At 61.7% G+C, this 17,337-nt stretch overlaps 2 protein-coding genes across 4 annotated transcripts; both read right to left on the bottom strand.

The window, feature by feature from the left end:
* Positions 1 to 5,155: 5,155 nt before the first annotated feature.
* Positions 5,156 to 8,289, bottom strand: LOC130574118 (mitochondrial ubiquitin ligase activator of nfkb 1-A-like). The gene is given in 5 exon segments (XM_057367129.1): positions 5,156 to 6,617; positions 7,390 to 7,510; positions 7,591 to 7,678; positions 7,901 to 8,035; positions 8,037 to 8,289. Coding segments are annotated over 5 exon segments (1,059 nt in total). The 5' UTR covers positions 8,055 to 8,289; the 3' UTR covers positions 5,156 to 5,920.
* An 804-nt stretch (positions 8,290 to 9,093) lies between these two features.
* On the bottom strand, positions 9,094 to 17,325 carry ECE2 (endothelin converting enzyme 2). 3 transcript variants are annotated; one of them, XM_057367126.1, is made up of 19 exons: positions 17,239 to 17,325; positions 15,492 to 15,581; positions 14,983 to 15,127; positions 14,579 to 14,794; positions 14,380 to 14,504; positions 14,084 to 14,230; positions 13,942 to 14,007; positions 13,600 to 13,788; positions 13,059 to 13,201; positions 12,842 to 12,956; positions 12,479 to 12,589; positions 12,187 to 12,285; positions 12,023 to 12,100; positions 11,736 to 11,839; positions 11,328 to 11,438; positions 10,965 to 11,032; positions 10,132 to 10,322; positions 9,956 to 10,051; positions 9,094 to 9,831 (listed from the first exon to the last, which is right to left on the bottom strand). In XM_057367126.1, exons 1-19 carry the CDS (start codon positions 17,278 to 17,280, stop codon positions 9,655 to 9,657), a joined length of 2,313 nt encoding a protein of 770 aa, XP_057223109.1. In that variant the 5' UTR covers positions 17,281 to 17,325; the 3' UTR covers positions 9,094 to 9,654. The 3 variants fall into 3 exon arrangements, with proteins under 3 accessions (XP_057223109.1, XP_057223110.1, XP_057223111.1); XM_057367127.1 differs by having other exon boundaries at positions 15,492 to 15,578; XM_057367128.1 differs by lacking the exons at positions 9,094 to 9,831; positions 9,956 to 10,051 and adding an exon at positions 10,727 to 10,785 and having other exon boundaries at positions 10,167 to 10,322.
* Positions 17,326 to 17,337: the final 12 nt, after the last annotated feature.

The following is a 17,337-nucleotide window of genomic DNA, read 5'->3' as shown; positions in this document are numbered from 1 at the left end:
AACCCGGGCGGAAGGATGAAGTCATGCATCCGGGGGGAGCGGGGACCCCCCCGGCGGGGGGCGGCTCCGGAGCGCCGCGGCCCGGCCCGGCCCGGCCAGGACAGGGACGGGGGACCCCCACGGCCGGTGCCCGGGGACAGCCCGGGTGACACGGGGACCCTGCCACACCGCCGCCCCAGCCCCTGCCCGGTGTCCGGAGCACGGTAGTCCCCCCGGCACAGCCTTGCCGAGGCKGTCGCCTCGACTCGGGGGTGTCCCCAACCGTGGGGTGCCCCTGTAGAGAGGGGACCCCTTGACACAGCCGGGTGGCCCCGGGCCAGACAGCTGAGGACCATCAGACACAGCCGAGCCCTGCTCTGGCGTGCAAAGGCAATGCCAAACAGACCCCAAACATGCTGCTCCAGCACCCCACAGCCCAGAAAGCTCAACCCCTCAGAATCCCAGGCCAACTCCCACCCTGGGTCTCCCCCAGCCTCCTGCTTCTGTCTCTTGCCCAACATCCATTCAGGCACCCACTCTTGCAAACCCCCACAGTGTTGGGATTCCCCCTTGGAGCCACACCAGTCCTGCCTCAAACCTTGCCAATCCTCTTGGCCCCACGTGTGCATGTGTTTGTACACGTCCTCCCATTCCATGTCTTTGCAGGAATGCGGGGGAGCACAGGTGTGATTCTGCAGGTGTCTGTAAGCACGGCCTCGTGGAGACTGTGCCCTGGGATGCCCCTTGTTCCACTGACCCTTCCCTGGRGACTCTCTGTGGACAAAGAAAAGGGCTCTCCCTCGTGGGAACCTGCCATGGGGCAGCAAGGGGTGACCCCAGTGTCCCCTCAGAGCCCCATTTGTGTCTACACACCTCTAYCCCAGACCCASCCTGSTTCTTYCCTGCTACACTGTTCACTGCCAGARCAGTGATTGCRTTAATTKGCATCGGTAGTTCTGAGGARTCTCACCCAGGACCTCYRTCATTCAGGTTACCTGGRACAGATGGGGGCTATTTAAGCTCAGGCTAAAGTTGGTGCTTCTTTCTTGAACTGTGGGTACAGTCATGACCCCTGGATCTGGGAAGGATGGTGACAGCAGCAGAGGCTATGGCTAGTTGGAAAGACCATCCTGTCTTGCAATGGTCCTGTCCCTTCTGTTCCTTCATATCCAGGTCTTGCTGCTCATGTGGGGTACTGGGTTGCAGCTGAGCCAGAGCCCTGAATGAAAGTGGCATTTCTGTGGCTGCCAGCCCACAGCCCTGTGAGAATACCTTGATGGGGTGAGAGCACAGTTTTACAGAGAGCCCTGTGGTCCATGTTGCTAATCCAGCATCTCCATGACGTGAGATCCTGTTGAAAGGTGCTGCAGAAGAGCATCAGCCAGGCTGCTCCATGAGGGCAGGCAGGTTCTTTTATTTTGGGAAGGCTCAGCCATGCTTTAACCTTTATGTCTGGCTCTGCAGAATATTGATCSCTGCTGTCCCCTATCAGAACCAGGTCGGGGCAGTGGTGCCTGCTCTCCTGGCAAGGCAATGCCTTTATTCACGCCTTTGCTGAGGAACCAGCTTGAACTTTTTTTTGCGTGAAGGCTTCTGCTCTTGTGAAAAGTGCCTGGGAAAATAGGCAAGAGGCCCACGCTGAGATGTGGCCTGCTTTTCCCGTTGCTGAGCCCACGTGCCACTGCCCGTGGGCAGGGACAGGCAGACCGTGGCACGCGCRGGGCGGGGGGTGAGTGACAAGAGGAGCAGATGGGCTGTGTGGGATGTGAGTGGCACTGGTGCAGCGCTCCAGGAGGGTTTCCAGCCTGGCAGGCTGCTGGGGAGAGGCTGGAAAGGGGTCACCCTGGGAATGGTCCCGCTTATCCCACACCTGGAGTGGTACAGTGCCTCACACCCGGGGAATCTGCTTGACTTGGCTTCCACTTGGGGTGGGGGGGGCTCTGTGGGGGCTGCCTGGATTTGGGGTGTGGGAAGGACCATCTGCCCATCCCAGGCAGGAGGAGAGCTGGCTTTGTGCCAGCACAGCTGGGCTGTGGGTGGGACAGGGCAGCCCTGTGGCTCTGAGTTCTGTGGCTCTGAGTTCCTTGGCATAGCTCTAGTTCCCCAAGAGCACCGCTCTTCACACATCCCTGAGTAGCAGGAGAGGTATCAGGGACCTGAATGTGAGCRGGTTGGCAGTGGGGTGCATGAGAAACCCCCCTCATTCCCTGCTATCGCACGTAGCATCCCTCCTGGTGAGCCAGACGAGCGCCCTCCTTCCCCTGGCTCTCATCCCACCTTCCTTATCCGTCTTTTAGCAGCCACGTAATCTCCTTGCTCGCTTCCTTTGCAGCCTTTTGTCCAACACAAAGCAATCTCCATCAGAAAGAAGAGGCTGTGGGAGTGGGAAGCAGGTGGTTCTTCCTGCCCTGGCTCCTTAAACCTGTGCAGATGCCCCTGAGCTGAGACACCTTGGGGATGATGCAAGGGCTGGGAGCTGTGATGCCAGCTGTGCCCCCACAGGTGGATATGGGGCTGGGTAGGGGGCACAGCATCAGACCCTCAGCTGCAGTGGGGCTGGCACTGGAGGTTGTGCTACATCACCCCCACTTGGGCGATGCTCTGGGTTTTATGGTGGAAAATCATCCTGCACATGTGCAAGATGGGGCACATCCTGCCCATGCTCTGCAGGAATCCAGGCAGCTGGAGCTGGGAACCACCAGGCTCCCATCCAGTCCAATGCCTGGCAGGAATGGGGTCAGTAGCTGAAMGGGATGTCAGGGAGCTGAAAGGAGGCAGGAGGCATCAGCCACAGGACCCAGGGCTTTCTCTGCTGCAGGTCTTGGTGGCAGTGCTTTCACCTGGGGCTGGTGCCACAGGGCTGGGGGCTGCCAAGGAGGCCAGTGCGGGTGCCTCCATCTGTGTTGCTTCCAGCCCTGCCAAGAAACGTGAAATGGCACTTCTGTTCCACAGCAGTGGCAGCCACAGCCTGGGGGGGCCTCACTGAGCGCCTGCTGTTGGCACTGATGCTCTCCCCTAGTCCTCATCCCAGCACAAAGCACCAGGTTACTGGTAAGGCTGGGGAYGTGCCCATCCCTGGCTGCTGCCGCTGGCTCTCAGTAACCACAGCCCAGGTGSGGATGCTGCTGTGTGTGCTGCCTGTACCATGATCCAGGCGTTTTGGGGGAGCAGAGACACGCACTGGGGCTGGGTACAGGCAATGAGGATGGCCTTGTGGGACTGTGGTTGTGGTAAACGTTGTCACCATAGTGCAGAGATATTGGGGGACAGGCATCCTGCTTGGCAGCTGTGCTGTGGGTGAGCCCAGGGCAAGTGTGTGAGAGTGGCATGCTCCTCGTCTTCTGCTGTTCCTGCAGCTGCTGCTGTGGGAAGATGAGGCTGTCCCTGGGGGAACACTGTCTTTTCCAGGGAAGAAAGACAGGTTGTCATGACTGAGATGAGTTTGTGTCTCTGTGCACAGCCTGGTTTTGGGAAGGGCTGCCCTGTCAGGGCAGGGGGAAGGAGGATGGCACTGTCCCCATTCCTCATGCGAGCTGCCTGGGACACAGCTGCGATCCTGGCTTCTGAGCAGATGGAGCACTCCCAGCACACTGCCTGGGGCGGGGGCTTCACTGAGAGTCCCCTGCCCAGAGCTGGGGGTGACAGGGAAGAGCAGGAGGGTGGGGGTAGCCGCCCCTGCTGGGCAAACAGCCCTGCCGGGGTGTGAGGCTCCATCCTCGCCTGTCACCACATCTCTGGTCACCATGACAACAGACAGGGAGGCAGGCGRAGCGGGCTGGCAGCCCTGGGGGGAGCAGGTGGAGGCCATGGGCATGGGCTGGCACTCAGGGGCACTCTGTGGGTGACAGGGGGCAGCTGTCAGGGTGCCTGGCCTGGTGGTGGGGAGGGAGGCTGGGCTGCTCAGCCCAGGCACTGTGAGCTCCCCGCTTATGGCTCCTGACCAAATGCCCACGGGAGGYGCACAGTGGGTTTGTCTGGGGATGCAGGCACTGCAGCATGGCTGGACAGCCCCTGTGCCAGCCCCTGAGCCGCGGGTTTGGCACGGCAAGCTCTGGCTGTCGGTGAGCTGAGCGGGTGAGTCATGCTGCTGCCCGGAGCCATGCCAGCAGGGCCTGGCCACTGCCGGGCTGGTGGCCTCCTGGGAGTGGCAGAGACCCGGCTGGGGACAGAGTAGGGCTGTGCCCCAGCACGGCGGGGTGGCACCCTCCCTCCGTGCGTCTCATCAGCCCAAGGGATATGCCTCTGCCCTGGGCACCTTTGGAGGCAGAGGGGAGTGGGAGTGCAGCCCCCTCTCTAATTGTCCCATCTCTGCCTGGCTGCTGGGCTCCGGGGAACGAGGTGAGCAGTCTCCGGGAGCAGGGGCACCCCCCGTCCTCCCCGGCCCACGCGCCCACTCGTGCCAGAAGCTCTTGGCATTCAGGGAGTGTGTTCCTGGCAGCCCGGCCCTCTCCCATCTGGTATTTATCTCCTTCCCGAAATCCCTCCTGCTGCGGGGGGGATGCCCGGTGCCGGGGCGGTGGGGGCCAAGACGGGCTTGGGCCCCATTGCTCACTCTGCAGCCCACGGAAGAGGCTGGGCTGAGATAAGAGGGGGTGGAGGAAGAGAACTCCCTCACACATCCCCACCCCAAAAATGCATGTGGTTCCCAGGAGGCCTTACTGGGTCCCCTGGGGTGTCATGTCTGGCTCTGAGTCCTGGGGCAACCCCGCAAAGGTACCTTTGCCCCAAGCAAACMCCCAGCCCAGCAGGAGTGGTGGCCACTGCCCTGGGGAGGGGTACATCATCCCCCTCCAATCCCAGCTGCCTGGCCTGCCAGCAGTGTCCCCCACCCCCAAAGCCTGGGTGCCCCAAAGCTGCAGGAGCCGGGAGAGCCCGTGGGTTGCCTGGGCAACTGCAGCCAGGCAGTGATGGGGAGCAGTCCAGGGGAGCAGTTGCCATGGAGACCCGAGGAGCACAATCACCTTGGCAACGGTCCTGTGTGTCCTGCCACCCCCCACCCAAGGCTGCATCCTGAGGAGATGCACCTGGGCTCCACTGTGAACCCGGGCCAGCTTCTTGGATAAGAAAGGAGGGGAGGCAGTGGTGCCTACCCCTCCAAGGGGAGAGCCTTGGCTCCCAGCACCCACCCTGACCCTGGCTCAACGGCGCAAAGGAAGAGGTGAGGCCGGGCTCAGCTCCTTGCCTTTATCACTCCACACACCACTGCAAGCCATTCCCACCCTTGGTCCTGTCCAGGAGTTGAGTAGGAAAACCGGGTGCAGTGGGACTGGACAAGAGGGCAGGCTCTGGGGCACTCTAAAGCTGTTCCCCCTGCAGGGAGKGACAGAGGGTGATAGCCCCCCTCCCTAGATGGTAGAGCAGCTGGCAAAGGGACTCATCACTGCCAGACCCTGGGTTCCCCCTGCGTGATCTGGGCAATGGCTGTAGGCACACAGATCGGGGTGGCAGAACAACAGTGGCACCAAGGTATGCCACTGCAACGGCTCAGGAGTTGGGTTTCTGCCACTCCACTGTGCCTGCTGTGTCCCACCAGCCCTGGTCTTGCCTTCATAATATAATCCTTCCCATAAATCCACACACTGGAAGAAAAATCACAAGGGAGAAGTCCTTCATGGCTTTGGGGGCATCATGGCTGAAAAAGGTCCGACAGTTGGCAGCCAAAGTAGTACCCCAGCACAGGGCTGGGGTCTCAGCTCCTCAGCTCAGGTGTTGTGTAGATTTTCCCCAAGCCTTGGTGTTTTAGAGGAGTCTGTCTGGTAGACAAAAGGAGGATGAGGAGGCTATAACTCCCCCCACCCCCAAAACAGATTRAAGGGCACACCAAGACTCCTCCCTCTCAACAAGAATTGCACAGCTGCACATGAGAAGACAATCGAGATTTCTGCAGGCTCCAGGCTTGGCTCGATTTGCACTGCCCGTCCCTGGACATGCCCAGGTGCTCTCAGGCCTGGTAGAGGGGCACCACGCGGTCAATGGGCCCCCGGCAGATGGGGCAGAGGCGGGTGGGCAAGGCCTGGAAGCAGCGGAAGCAGCAGCAGATGTGGCCACARCCCAGGAGGACACACTCACGGGGCCGTGCCAGGCAGATCACACAGGAGTCCTCGGGTGCCCCGTCCCCGGCCTCCTCCCCATCCATCTCCTTGTCGTCCTGCTGCTGCTTGGGGCGGGAGCGGCGGTAGGCACAGCACAGGGCGTGCAGGAGCACAGCCAGCCCTGCTGCAGCACACAGCAACGCTGCCCCCTTCCACAGCCTGCTGGTGGACTCCAGCTCCGACAGCACCGTCTGCCAGTCCCCCAGGCACAGAAAAAACTCGCCTCCCCGGCTAGGAGGCTGCAGGTGCAAGGAGCCATCGGGCTGCAGGGACAGCTCTCCGATGCCCGTCAGSCCGGCCCCCACCCGCAGCATCTCCTCCGTCTCCAGGATGCCCTTGGGCTTCTCCCCGATCAGGTACTGGCCCAGCAGGTCGCGGAAGCCGTGGGTTGGCTGCTGGAATCGCTCGTATACCATCTCCAGGGGCAGGCAGACGGCTTGGAGCGGGCTGTCCACACTCACCTGTGTCACTGCCTCAGAGCCTGGMGAGGCCAGCAGGAAGGGGACAGTGTAGATCTGCTCTGAGAGCACCCTCTCGCTCTCACTCCTGCAAGTGGAGAGGGTTGGGGTGTGGAGAATCACAGAATCAGTTAGGTTGACTTCTGAAATCATCARGTCTAACCTATGATTGAACACCAGCTTGTCATCTAGACCATGGCACTAAGTGCTACGTCCAATCTTTCCTTAAASGTCCCCAGRGATGTCAATTCCACCACCTCCCTGGTGGTGGAGCCTCCTGCTCCCTGGACAGCTCATTCCAATGTCTAATCATCCTTTCTGTGAAGCAGCTCTTCTAACCTCTAACCTAAAGCTCCCCTGGCACAGCTTGAGGCCATTTCTTCTCATCTTGTCACTGACTGCCTGGGAGAAGAGGTTGACCTGGCTACAATCTCCTTGCAGGGGATTGTAGAGAGCAATAAGGTCACCCCAGAATCTCTTCTTCTCCAGGCTAAACATCCCCAGCTTCTTCAGTGCTCCTCATCAGACTTGTGCTCCAGCCCTTCACCAGCTCTGCTGCCCTTCTCTGSASTTGCTCCAGCAGGTCAATGTCCTTCCTGAGTTGAGGGACCCAGAACTGGACTCTAGACGGTTCTCCAGGACTCAAGGTGTCCTGGCTTCACCAGTGCCTTGCACAGGGAGATGATCACTGCCCTGCTCCTGCTGGCCACAATGCGGAGAAGCTCTGAGCTCTTGGGACTGAACTAAGCATAGTGACTGAATTTTACCAAGTTATTTTCTGCCTCTCAAGTGGCCCTAGAGGATGGGGGTTTGGACTCACTGGTGCAAGCCCACTCCTGTGGYCCCTCCCCATCACTCACCAGCTTCGGGCCAAGCTGTTCCAGATCAGCCGATGCTCCTTCAGCAGCAGTTTCTGGATCACGCCCTGCAGCCCCTCATGGTAGTGGCTGGTCAGTGCAGCCTGGGCTGGCAGCACTATGCCTAAGGACAAGGGATGTGTCACAGCCAAAAAAGGAGATCCTGGTCCTTGACCCTTGTGTAGGGCCACAGGGTGTCCTTACCTTCCAGGGCAACATAAGGCAGGCATCTCCCCTCAGCAGCAGACACAAGGGCTGGCAAATTGTCATCGACCTGGAGCTTTGGGGCCTCCTGGAAGAGTTTGAACTAAGTGTGAGCACAGGCAGGGGCAGGCAGAGGGTAGGCCAAGAATGGCTCTGTGAAGATCTCTGGCAGGATGTGACCTGCTCAGTTCCTGCTCGTCACCAGAGGATGGAGCAGGCTGCAGGCATCAGTGTGTGCACCCAAATCAAAGGATGGAGGGCAGTGGGGAAGGGACAGTGGGCAGGAGAGAGCATCAGAGAGACACCTCACCTGTATGCGGGCCACGACTCTGGCTTTCCTCCTGTACAGGTAGTAGAAGAGGCCAGAGAAGGCAAGGCTGGAGCCCAGACATAGCAGCTCCCCCGGACTGATGGGCTTGTCCATGGTGCCAGGCTCGGGTGGCAAACGCCTGCAAGGTGAGCATGTTGTCTGGGAAATGGGGCCGTGTCACCCTTCACACGGATATCCCACTGACCCTGTTCTGAAGGTAGGGGTGTCCCTGCATTCCTGTCCCCAAATCGGGGCTGTCTCATTGCCCCTGACCCCAAGGTAGGGATGTCCCTCTGCTCGTGTCCCCAGGCCCTGCCGCCCTAGGGCCAAGCTTGCCCGYGGCCCCGGTGGGGGTAGTTCAGCTCCAGCACCCAYTGGTGCCCGGTACCCGGYTCGAYCCSGTATCCTCGGCCCAGCCGGGACCCWGTCCCGCACCCGGGATCGRGCCCAGGCCCAGCACCCGTGACCCAGCCCGGGGCTTGGCCCCGGCTCCCACCCAGGTCCRGCCCCCGCGATCTGTCCCGGCCCAGCCCCCGGCTCGGTCCCGGCCCAGTCCCGCCGCCGCGCCCGGTCCCGGTACCCCCGTACCCCCGAGGCGCCCAGGCCCGGACCCTGGCCCTGCCGCGCTTTCTGCTGGGAAATGTAGTCCAGCCCTCGCGGCGCGGCGGCGGGCCGACAGTGRCCGAACTACCACTCCCAGCATCCCTCACGCCGAACTATAGTTCCCGTCGTGTCCTGCGCCAGCGGCGGGTAGGACTACAACTCCCAGCAGCCTTTGCAAGTGCTATGCTTGGCGGAGTCCAGCGGGGTCCCGGTACCGGGGAGTCCGGAAAAACCCGGGGTGGAGCTGGAGCCGTGCTGTGCGGGGCGGGACCGGCCGAGGCGGGCCCCGGGGACTCGGGGTGGAGTGCTGGAGCCGAGTTGGGTCACCCGCGCTGGGGTAGCGGCAACCCCGGGCTGGGCTCTACCGGGAACTCCCGTGCCTCTGACTTGTCCCCGCCAGCCTTGGTCTTCTTTCCCCCGTATCTGCTTCCCTCATYCACGACATGTCCGTCCAGCCATCTCAATCCCCGCTCCCCTCTCTCGGGATGTCTCATTGCCACGCGSTCCCCAGCCTCGGAACCCCCTCCCCCGGTCCAGATCCCACCTCTCCCCCGCGCCCCGACACCGCGAAGGACCAGGAGCTGCTGGAGTAAGTGGAAACTGCATTTAATCGTTAAATAAACTCGGCGACAGCCACCCACAGCTGAAGGCACCAGAGTCCCCGATGCCGCCCGCTGGTCCCAGCAGAGGTGGATGGGGAAGCCAAGCTGCATTGGGAGGGGACAAGGGAAGCGTGGAGCCGGGTGGCCCCCAGCCTCCATCTCCGGCAGGYTGGGGGCAGGAGCAGGGGGATCTTGGCTCTGGTGCTTTCCCTGGGACCCCTCTGACCTGTCCGCCTGAGGGGGGGCGCGGCGCGGGGAACACTGAGCTGTGCCCGACTGGAGCACATCAGGGTTGGGGGGCAGAGCTGCGTTTTTGGGGTGCTACAGCCTCTCTGCCGGCCGTGTCCAGCCCCAGGCTGCGGATGGGGCTGCGGTGGGTGCCTGGTGTGGGGCCGTGTGTGCCGGGGAGGGTGCAGAGGTGGGGTGTGCAGTGTGAGCACAGGACGGGGACTGCGCTCTGCCCGTGGCCAGCTCCGGCAGCCACTGAGCTCTGGGGAGCAGGGGCACAGCAGAGCATCATCCCCTCTGTCCCCAGCACCCTCCCCGTCCCTACCACACCTCACAGTGCTTGCCGGGGTTCATGGGGGAGCCCAGGGGGCAGCCGAAGTGCTCGACAAAGTCCCTGGAATTGCTGAGGGTGCCGATGACACGGTACTTATCGGGACTGTGGGGGTCGGTCACCAGCCCTTCGTGGGAGCTCTCTGGCGTCCTGACGGAGCACCACACCTGACGGAGCGGGAGCAGCCTCAGGGGTGGGGACAGAGCATCCCCCGGTGCAGGATGGGGAGCTGTGGGGTGGCTCCGAGGAGCCAGGGAGGGACGGGAAGCCCATCATCGCGCTCCGCCCTACCTGCGCAAAGCCCACGAAGAAGAGCTGGTGGTTGGTGAGCTCCAGGGCTGGCAGGCGCTTCTCCTCCCCGTTTTTCTGCAGCCAGGACTTGTAAGCCTGCAGGAGAGCTGGCCTGAAGCCCCGGGAGGCACAGACAGGTTTTGGGGTCCGTGTCCCCTCCGCATGGCGTCACTCACGTTGTAGGCTGCCTTGAGCCCGCCATTGTCGGCGATGTTCTCTCCCAGCGTCTGCCGCCCGTTGACCTTCTCGCTGTGGACGGTGTAGCGGCCGTACTGCTCCGTCATGCACGCCGTCCGGTTCTTGAAGGCCTCCAGCGAGGAGTTCTGCCACCAYGGCCGCAGATTTCCCTCTTTGTCGTACTCCCGTCCTGCAAGAGCGAGCTGTGGGTTGGGGTGGGACCAGGGGAAGCCGTCCCCCTGCAGCCTCCCGGTACCACGAAGCAGAGTGGGGGGTAGTGGGGGAATGGGCACCGGGAGATACCGGGGGACCAGGCACCTTGGGTGCACACCCAGCGGGGAAGGTGTGCCCCAGCCCCTGCTGTGAGCAGGCTCTCTCTGGAGCTCAGCCATGTGCTTGAGTCCCCAGCCATCCCCCAGTGCATTTCCATTATCCCAGCCCAGATCTGTAACCCCAGATTCCCTCATTGACCCCATGTCAGCTCCGGGGCTGTGGTGAAGGCGCAAAGCAGAGTGGATGCGAGAGGGACCCATCCCGTGCCCCGGAGGGAGGAGGATGAGAAGGGGGCTGGRGCTGCAGACACTGTGTCCTCACCAAGCAGATGGAGCGAAAGCTGCACAGAGAAGCCGGGGGGAGGTATCGGCAGGTGCCACCTGGGGAGATAGGACGATAGAAGGGGGGTGGCTRGGGGGGCACGAGCACACATGATGCAATGGATGGCAAAGCAGGACCCCTGTGCACCCAGGGCACCCCTTCCCCACGCCAAGAGCAGGGGCTGGGGTGGGGACACAAAGGTGACAGGTCAGGGCTGGCGCTGCCTGTAGGCTCTCACCTTGGTCATCAAATGCGTGGGTCAGCTCATGCCCCATCACCACGCCGATGCCACCGAAATTAAGGGCTCTGTGGGGCCATGGGAAAGAACCAGGTAAGTATGGGATGTGCTGGTGATGCTSTTGCAGCCCACCCTGTCTGTATCTGGGCACCAAGTGAAACTCTGCTCCAGATGGGAACCAGCTGGGAATGAGTCCTGGTGGGGACACTGGTGGCCCTAAGTGGGTTTTGCAGGCTGTCTTGGCAGCCTTTGAGGGGCACTCAAGCCCTCCAGGGAGTTTCTTTGTGACTGTGGGGGTCTCTGTGGCATGCTGGCCCTGATCCCACCCATGCYTCCAGGAGGCACCTCCCATGACAGACTCACTTGGGGTGGTTGCGGGCATAGAAGGGGGCCTGGAGGATCCCAGCAGGAAAGACRATCCCGTTCTTGGTGGGCAAGTAATAGGCATTGACGGTCTGCGGGGTCATGCTCCACCTGGGGAAGGGAGGTGGGACAGGGGACAGGCAGGGGTGTGTCCCCTCTCACCCCAACCCCCAGCACCCTCCTGGGTGCCATCGCCCACCACGGGGACCCTGTGCTGCCTTGCACAGGGCTGGCACTTCTGGAACTCTGTCCTGCGGACAAGCTACAGCTACCACAGGTGACCTGTGCTACCACAGGTGACTTACAGTGCTGTGCTACGTCACGTGGGGAGCCTTCTCCCCACTTAACCTGTGCCATCCTGGCACCCAGGRTCCGATCCGAGCCCTCCCCTCCGAGCCCTCCCCTTACTGGTCRCGGTTGGGGGGTTTCCGGAGCTGGTCAGCCATCACTTTGGCAGAGAAGTTGTAGAAGTTGAGCATGTTTTGGAAGAAGGAGTCCTCAGARACCTCGTACTGGTGAGGAAGAGGAGGGATGAGGAGGGGTCCACTAGGGTGGTACCCCACACCCTGGCCAGGCTGAACTCAGTACTGGCTTTGCATAACATCCCAAACCGGGGCTCCTCTCTACCATGGGGCCCCCTAGAGTGTGGCATGACCAAGCTTCTGCCCACAATCCAGGTGCCCCCTACCCCCTACCCCATCATAGACATCGTCCAGCTCCTTGTTGTCCAGGATGAAGTCAGGGAAGCCAATCATGTCGTAGATGGCATCCGCCTGCATGGGSAGAGGCCCCAGCAGTGAGATGGGAGGCTTATCTGGATAGGGTGAGGTTTCCCATCCACTCCCCTCCCTGGGGTCACCTTCTCCTTTGCAGCCTGCCTGGTCTTCTCATCCATCCAGTCCAGCTGGTCCAGGGACACCTCRAAGGCCGCACGGATCTCACTGATCATCTCCTCAGCCTGGGAAGGGGAGGGAATGATGACCCCSCTTCTCCCCACAATGCCTTGGTGGGGACAGGGTGGACAGGGTGCAACCTCCTTGGGGCTGGGGGTCCCATTTCCCAGCTCCCYGCCTTCTATCCCTGGGGCTTGGGTGGAATCAGGATTCCCACGGATGGTGGTAGGGAGGGGATGGGGGCAGAAGTATTCTCACGATGGCCTTGCTGTCCCGGTCAAACGTGGCTTTGACGAAGAGGGAGCCCAGYGCAAAGCCCAGTGTGTCATCTGTGTTGGAGATGCAGGTTTGCCAGCGGGGCGTGCAGGACTGTGGGAGTGAGATGAGGGTCCGTGAGACTCCCAGCCCACTCCCTTGCTCTCCTGCCTTCACCTAGCCTGGCTCTGCCTTTTCATCAGAGGTGAGATGTGCGGCAGCTAAACCCTTATCCCTGAATATAATCCCTGGGTTTCCTCTGCAGCATCCAGGGTTTAGCATCCCAAGGGCATCTCAAGGACAGAAAAGGTCCTGGCTGCTTCCAGGCTGGGGGCAGAATGGTCTGGTCCGAGGGCTCTCCGTTACCTTCCTGGTGCCATAGAGTGTCTCCAGCAGCCTCTCCTGGGCYGTCTCGAAGCGCTGGTCCAGGCTGGAGGCTGTCTTCTGCACCAAGTTCCAGATCAGGTAATTGTTCAGGATGCTGYGGGGGCAGAGAGATGCTGCAGCTCACCACAGTCTATGACTCCAAGACACTGATGTGCTCACAGTGTGCCCCAGCCGTGGGGACATGCAGAAGCCTCACCTCCTGTCAGTGTCATTGATGAGGTCAGAGACCTGCTGGAGGTAGGTATCACCATACACCACCACGGGCTCCGTGTCTGCCAGCTCCAGTGGGGCCAGGGCGTAGGACAGGTAATCCAGCCAGTCAATGGCAGGGGCCAGCAGCTGGAGGGGACACAGAGATGTGGCACCAGGGGCTTGACATGGCTCTGCTGCAGCCTGCTCAGCATGGAAGGGATCTCTCAGGGCACGAACTGTGCTTTCTGGGGAGGATCCAAAGTCCCTCACCACTCCRGATCCTTCTCTGCACCCAAGCACCCCTTCTGCTCTCTTAATGCTGTGGGACAAGGAGGGGACCCCTGCACCCCATGGTGCAAGGTGGCAGCTTCCCCCAGATGGGATGGGCACTATTCTTCAATATCCAGTCTATGTCCCATAGCAGCTGGAGCTACCCAGAGTGTCCCAGAGTGGGGACAGCAATAGGCACGGACCCCTTGGTGCCCTCTGGACAACTCCCCATATGTCCCAGAAGGATTTCCCAGACTGCACTGGGCCGTGCCCACCTGCAGCTCRGCAATGCTCATCTTGTGGTAGATCTTTTCATCATCCCGCCGCTCAGCCTGGGGCACGGTGATGTTGGCCAGCTGCGTTTCAAAGTCCAGCACCTGCTGCATCTGGAGGTGGGTGGGCTCTGGTGTGCCCCCCAGCAGTGTGCCCAGCTCCACCATGTAGTCCAGGTAYGCTGTCAGAACCTGTGGGACCACAAGCCCTGCCTCAGTGCCAACCACAGCTCATCCCACCTCCCTGGGGTGGGCACCCAAGTAGGCAGGATGGAAGTGCCAGAGGTGTCCCAGTGCTGCTCACAGACCATTGCTGTCGGCAGCACACCCAGCACCTAGCCTCACCCTCTCGTTGGCAGTCTTGTTCAGATAGTAATCCCGGGATGGGAGGAAAAGCCCCGACTGGTCCACCTGGGGAGAGAGAGGGGTTGCATGGACATCCCGGTGCACCCTGATGTCTGCCACCCTTCAGTGCCAGGGTGCTAACCTGGATGATGTTGCTGTTGGAGCTCTTGGAGTCTGCACCCACATACACCGTGAAGAAGGGGGTTGCCCGGTATGTGCCTGACACGCTCTTGAGTACCTCCATGAAGCTGGTTTGGTTCCAGGAGCCAGTGATGTTCCATCCCCCAATCTGCCAGCAGACACACCTGGCACCTCAAGGAGGGATGGGGKGCATCCCCAAGGGCTGCGCCCTCCCCAGTTATGGGAAGAGCTGAGCCGGAGGCGTGCTGGGCTGAGYCCTGACAGCTCAGCTCATGTGTGGATGTCTGCCCACCTCACCTTGTCGATGAGCTCCATGAGGGGCTGGGAGCCCAGCTCCTCTATCCTCTGCTCCTTGAGGCAGGACAGGTAGTACCGCTGTGTTTTCCGCTCTGCCTCACTGCTGGAGTTGAAGGTGGCGTTTTCTGTGGGAGGCTGTGGGTCAGCCCCAGTGGCACAGGGGTCACCCCTCCAGTGTCCGTGACCCCTTAGTGCCCACCTAGGAGATGCTTCATGATGGCCTGGTTCTGGTCCCAGATGCTGTTGAAGGTGCTCCACTTGGAGCGCCCATTGGGCAGTGGGTTCCTCTTAATCCAGCCCCCGCACGAGTACTGGTAGAAGTCCTGGCAYGGGTCCGTCTCTGTATCCAGGGCCTCCAGGATCTTGCTGGCCACCCGGACACAGGCATCCGTCAGGCACGTGCTGTGAGAGGGATCTGGCAGGGAAGGCATGCCTGGGGCTGGGCGAGTGTGCTGGGGCAAACCGAAGCACGGAGCGGGGCCAAGCCCTGTCTGTACCCCAAGATGGGCAGAGCACCTGCAGGCAGGCACCCTGGGCTGACCCATCACTCCTCATCCTCCCATGTCCTCCCAGTGTGGGGATGCCTCTGCCAACTCTTCCTACCTCTGCGGTACTGGATGGCYAGAGTGATGACGGCGACGCTGAGCAGCAGGGCCAGGGAGACGGCGACGGCGCAGAGCACCAGCTCCAGCTGGCTGCGTGAGGCCAGGCGGCTCAGCAGCGTCCCCGGCCCCTTCTGAAACCCCACCTGGGCAGGAGCAGGACCTGTCATCGCACCATGGTGGGGCTGAGCATCACTGCCCCCACTTCCCTCCCCGYTGCTCCCTGGCACGGCTCTGTGAGGAGGTGGAGACCAGGGCATCCCTCCCCGCCAGCCGGTGGTGGGTGCTGGCAGCCTCCCCCACCCGAGCCACAAGGAAGGATGATCGTCCAGGCACATTCTGTGCCGCATTTTGGCTGACTCCCAGCACATCCCTGGGGACAGTCAGGTCTGGCTTGGCTCCCAGTCCTGCTCCCAGTGCCCACCTGGTTGCAGACTGGCCCCAGAGGGTGAGGAGGGGGGCTAGAGAGGATGGAGAGGAGAAGGATGGAGGAGCCAGGGCAGACCTCACCTCCACGCTGTCGGGAGAGGCGCTACCATCTCCTGCTGGCTCCGGCCCCTCCTCGTCCTGCAGCGTGGCACGCTTGTAGTTGGGCATCTGCTGAGGGAGGGAGCAGGCTGGGACAAGGGTGTGGGGTGGCTGTTCCCCATCCTGCCACAGCCTCTGGATCTTATGGCAGGGGCCAGTGCCGGCTCAGTGAGTACACAGTGGGGCTGAGGCAGCCCCTGACCCCCCTCAGTGTGCCTGGGCCTTCCCCAGAGATTGTCCCCAGCCCTGTGTGGCCCTGGGGASCACGGGGACACCTGCTAATGAGGGGCTTGGGGGCTGTCACCGGAGCATCCCTCTGCGTAGCCATGGCAGCTGTGGCATCAGCCCTCCCGACAGGTGACACATCGCCACGGAGACATGGTCCCCGTCACCAAGCAACCATTTCCTAGTACTGCTGCCTCACCCCTCCTCCCCTGACTGGAACTTTCCATGCAGATGTGCACCAGTCTGAAACATCTGGAAATGCCTCCAGCCCCATCCTGGCTCTGGGGATGACCAGGATGCAGGACAGTGTGTGAGGGGAGWAGGGGCACTACAGTGGGTACCAGCCAGAAGAGCTGGGTCCCCTTTGCTCCTGGCCTCACAAAACAGCTTGCACAGATCCAGCTGAGAGGGCTGCTGAGCATTCAGCCAAGAGGGAGATGGTGGAGTTGAGCCAGCAGCATTTGGGGAGGGGATAARCTAGAAGAAAATGCTGGAGGTTTTGGTGGAAGAGAATCAGCAAYGCTGCTGGTTGTGAGCTATCCTTAGGCTTCAGAGGAACGCCTGGGTGGGTTGTGGCTCACCCTCCAGTCTGTGCTGCAGACTAAAGTGAATGCCCAGAGCTGCCTGTCAGGCTGATATCAGGGGCCAGGAAGGAGCTGGGGTGGGATGGATGATGGGCAGAGGGTAAAGCAGAGAGAGTGCCTCATGCCCAGCACTGCCACACTGCTGGGTGGGGAGAGGGCATTGCCAAGGGCTGCAGCATGAGAGTGGGATTGACAATTGGCAGGAGCCCCCCATCAAGACAGGCTCCCGGAAGATGCTGGCATTAAGAGGGATTGCTCAGCARCCTATAGGAGCTTGGCCAGCCAGGCCCCCCCACCACTCCAGCTCCCTTCAACATGTTCCTTTTCCCTCCGGGGTGGTCCTCATCCTGGGCAATAGYGAGCACCCCTCTGTAACATCTCCTGTGGCATCCTCAAAGCAGGAGCCTATTTCTGGGGCTTCTATACCCGTAGGGCTGAGACCCTTGGGGACAGGGCCCCCTGCCCACTCTAGAGGTGCTGTCTTGGGGGTCACCCTATGGGCAGCATCACCGTATCCCAGGTACGCTTCATGTCTCAGAGGAGCAGGGTTTTTGGGGCCATGTCTGAGCTACCCCAGTACCCTCTTTCCAACCCCAGGCAGGGATTTGGAGGGGGTTCTTTCTTCCCTCACCATGGGCGACAGGGACCCTCTAGCCACTCAGTTCCCTTAGCTCTGGCCCCACACAGCCCCTGCATCCCATAGGCTCTCACCGCCCCCCGTAATCCACCAGTCCCCCTCGCCCTCCCTCCCTCAGGTTCGCAAAGCCCCCGCAGCCCTTCCAGCTCCTTGAGCTCTCCAGCCCCCAGGCTCTCCTGTGCCCAGATCCCCTCCTGTCCCCCTCGCCGCGCCCCTCGCTGGTGCCTCCCGTCCCCCCTTCTCCTGCCCTCCTCCCTGCCGCGCCGCTGCCCTGGGCACTCACGGCGTGTCCAAGCTCCTGTAGGGCCACGTTCATCCTGGCCATCCCGGGCCGCCTCCCGCCTAGCTCCGCTCCCCGCCCGGGCCGCGCCGGGCCCCCGCC

The sequence above is a fragment of the Malurus melanocephalus genome, unplaced genomic scaffold (assembly GCF_030028575.1).
Source record: "Malurus melanocephalus ecotype Western Australia unplaced genomic scaffold, MMel_1.1 scaffold_75, whole genome shotgun sequence".
NCBI classification, from domain to species: Eukaryota; Metazoa; Chordata; class Aves; order Passeriformes; family Maluridae; genus Malurus; species Malurus melanocephalus.
The sequence above is the reverse complement of the archived record's forward strand: the minus strand, read 5'-3'. Positions and strand labels throughout refer to the sequence as shown.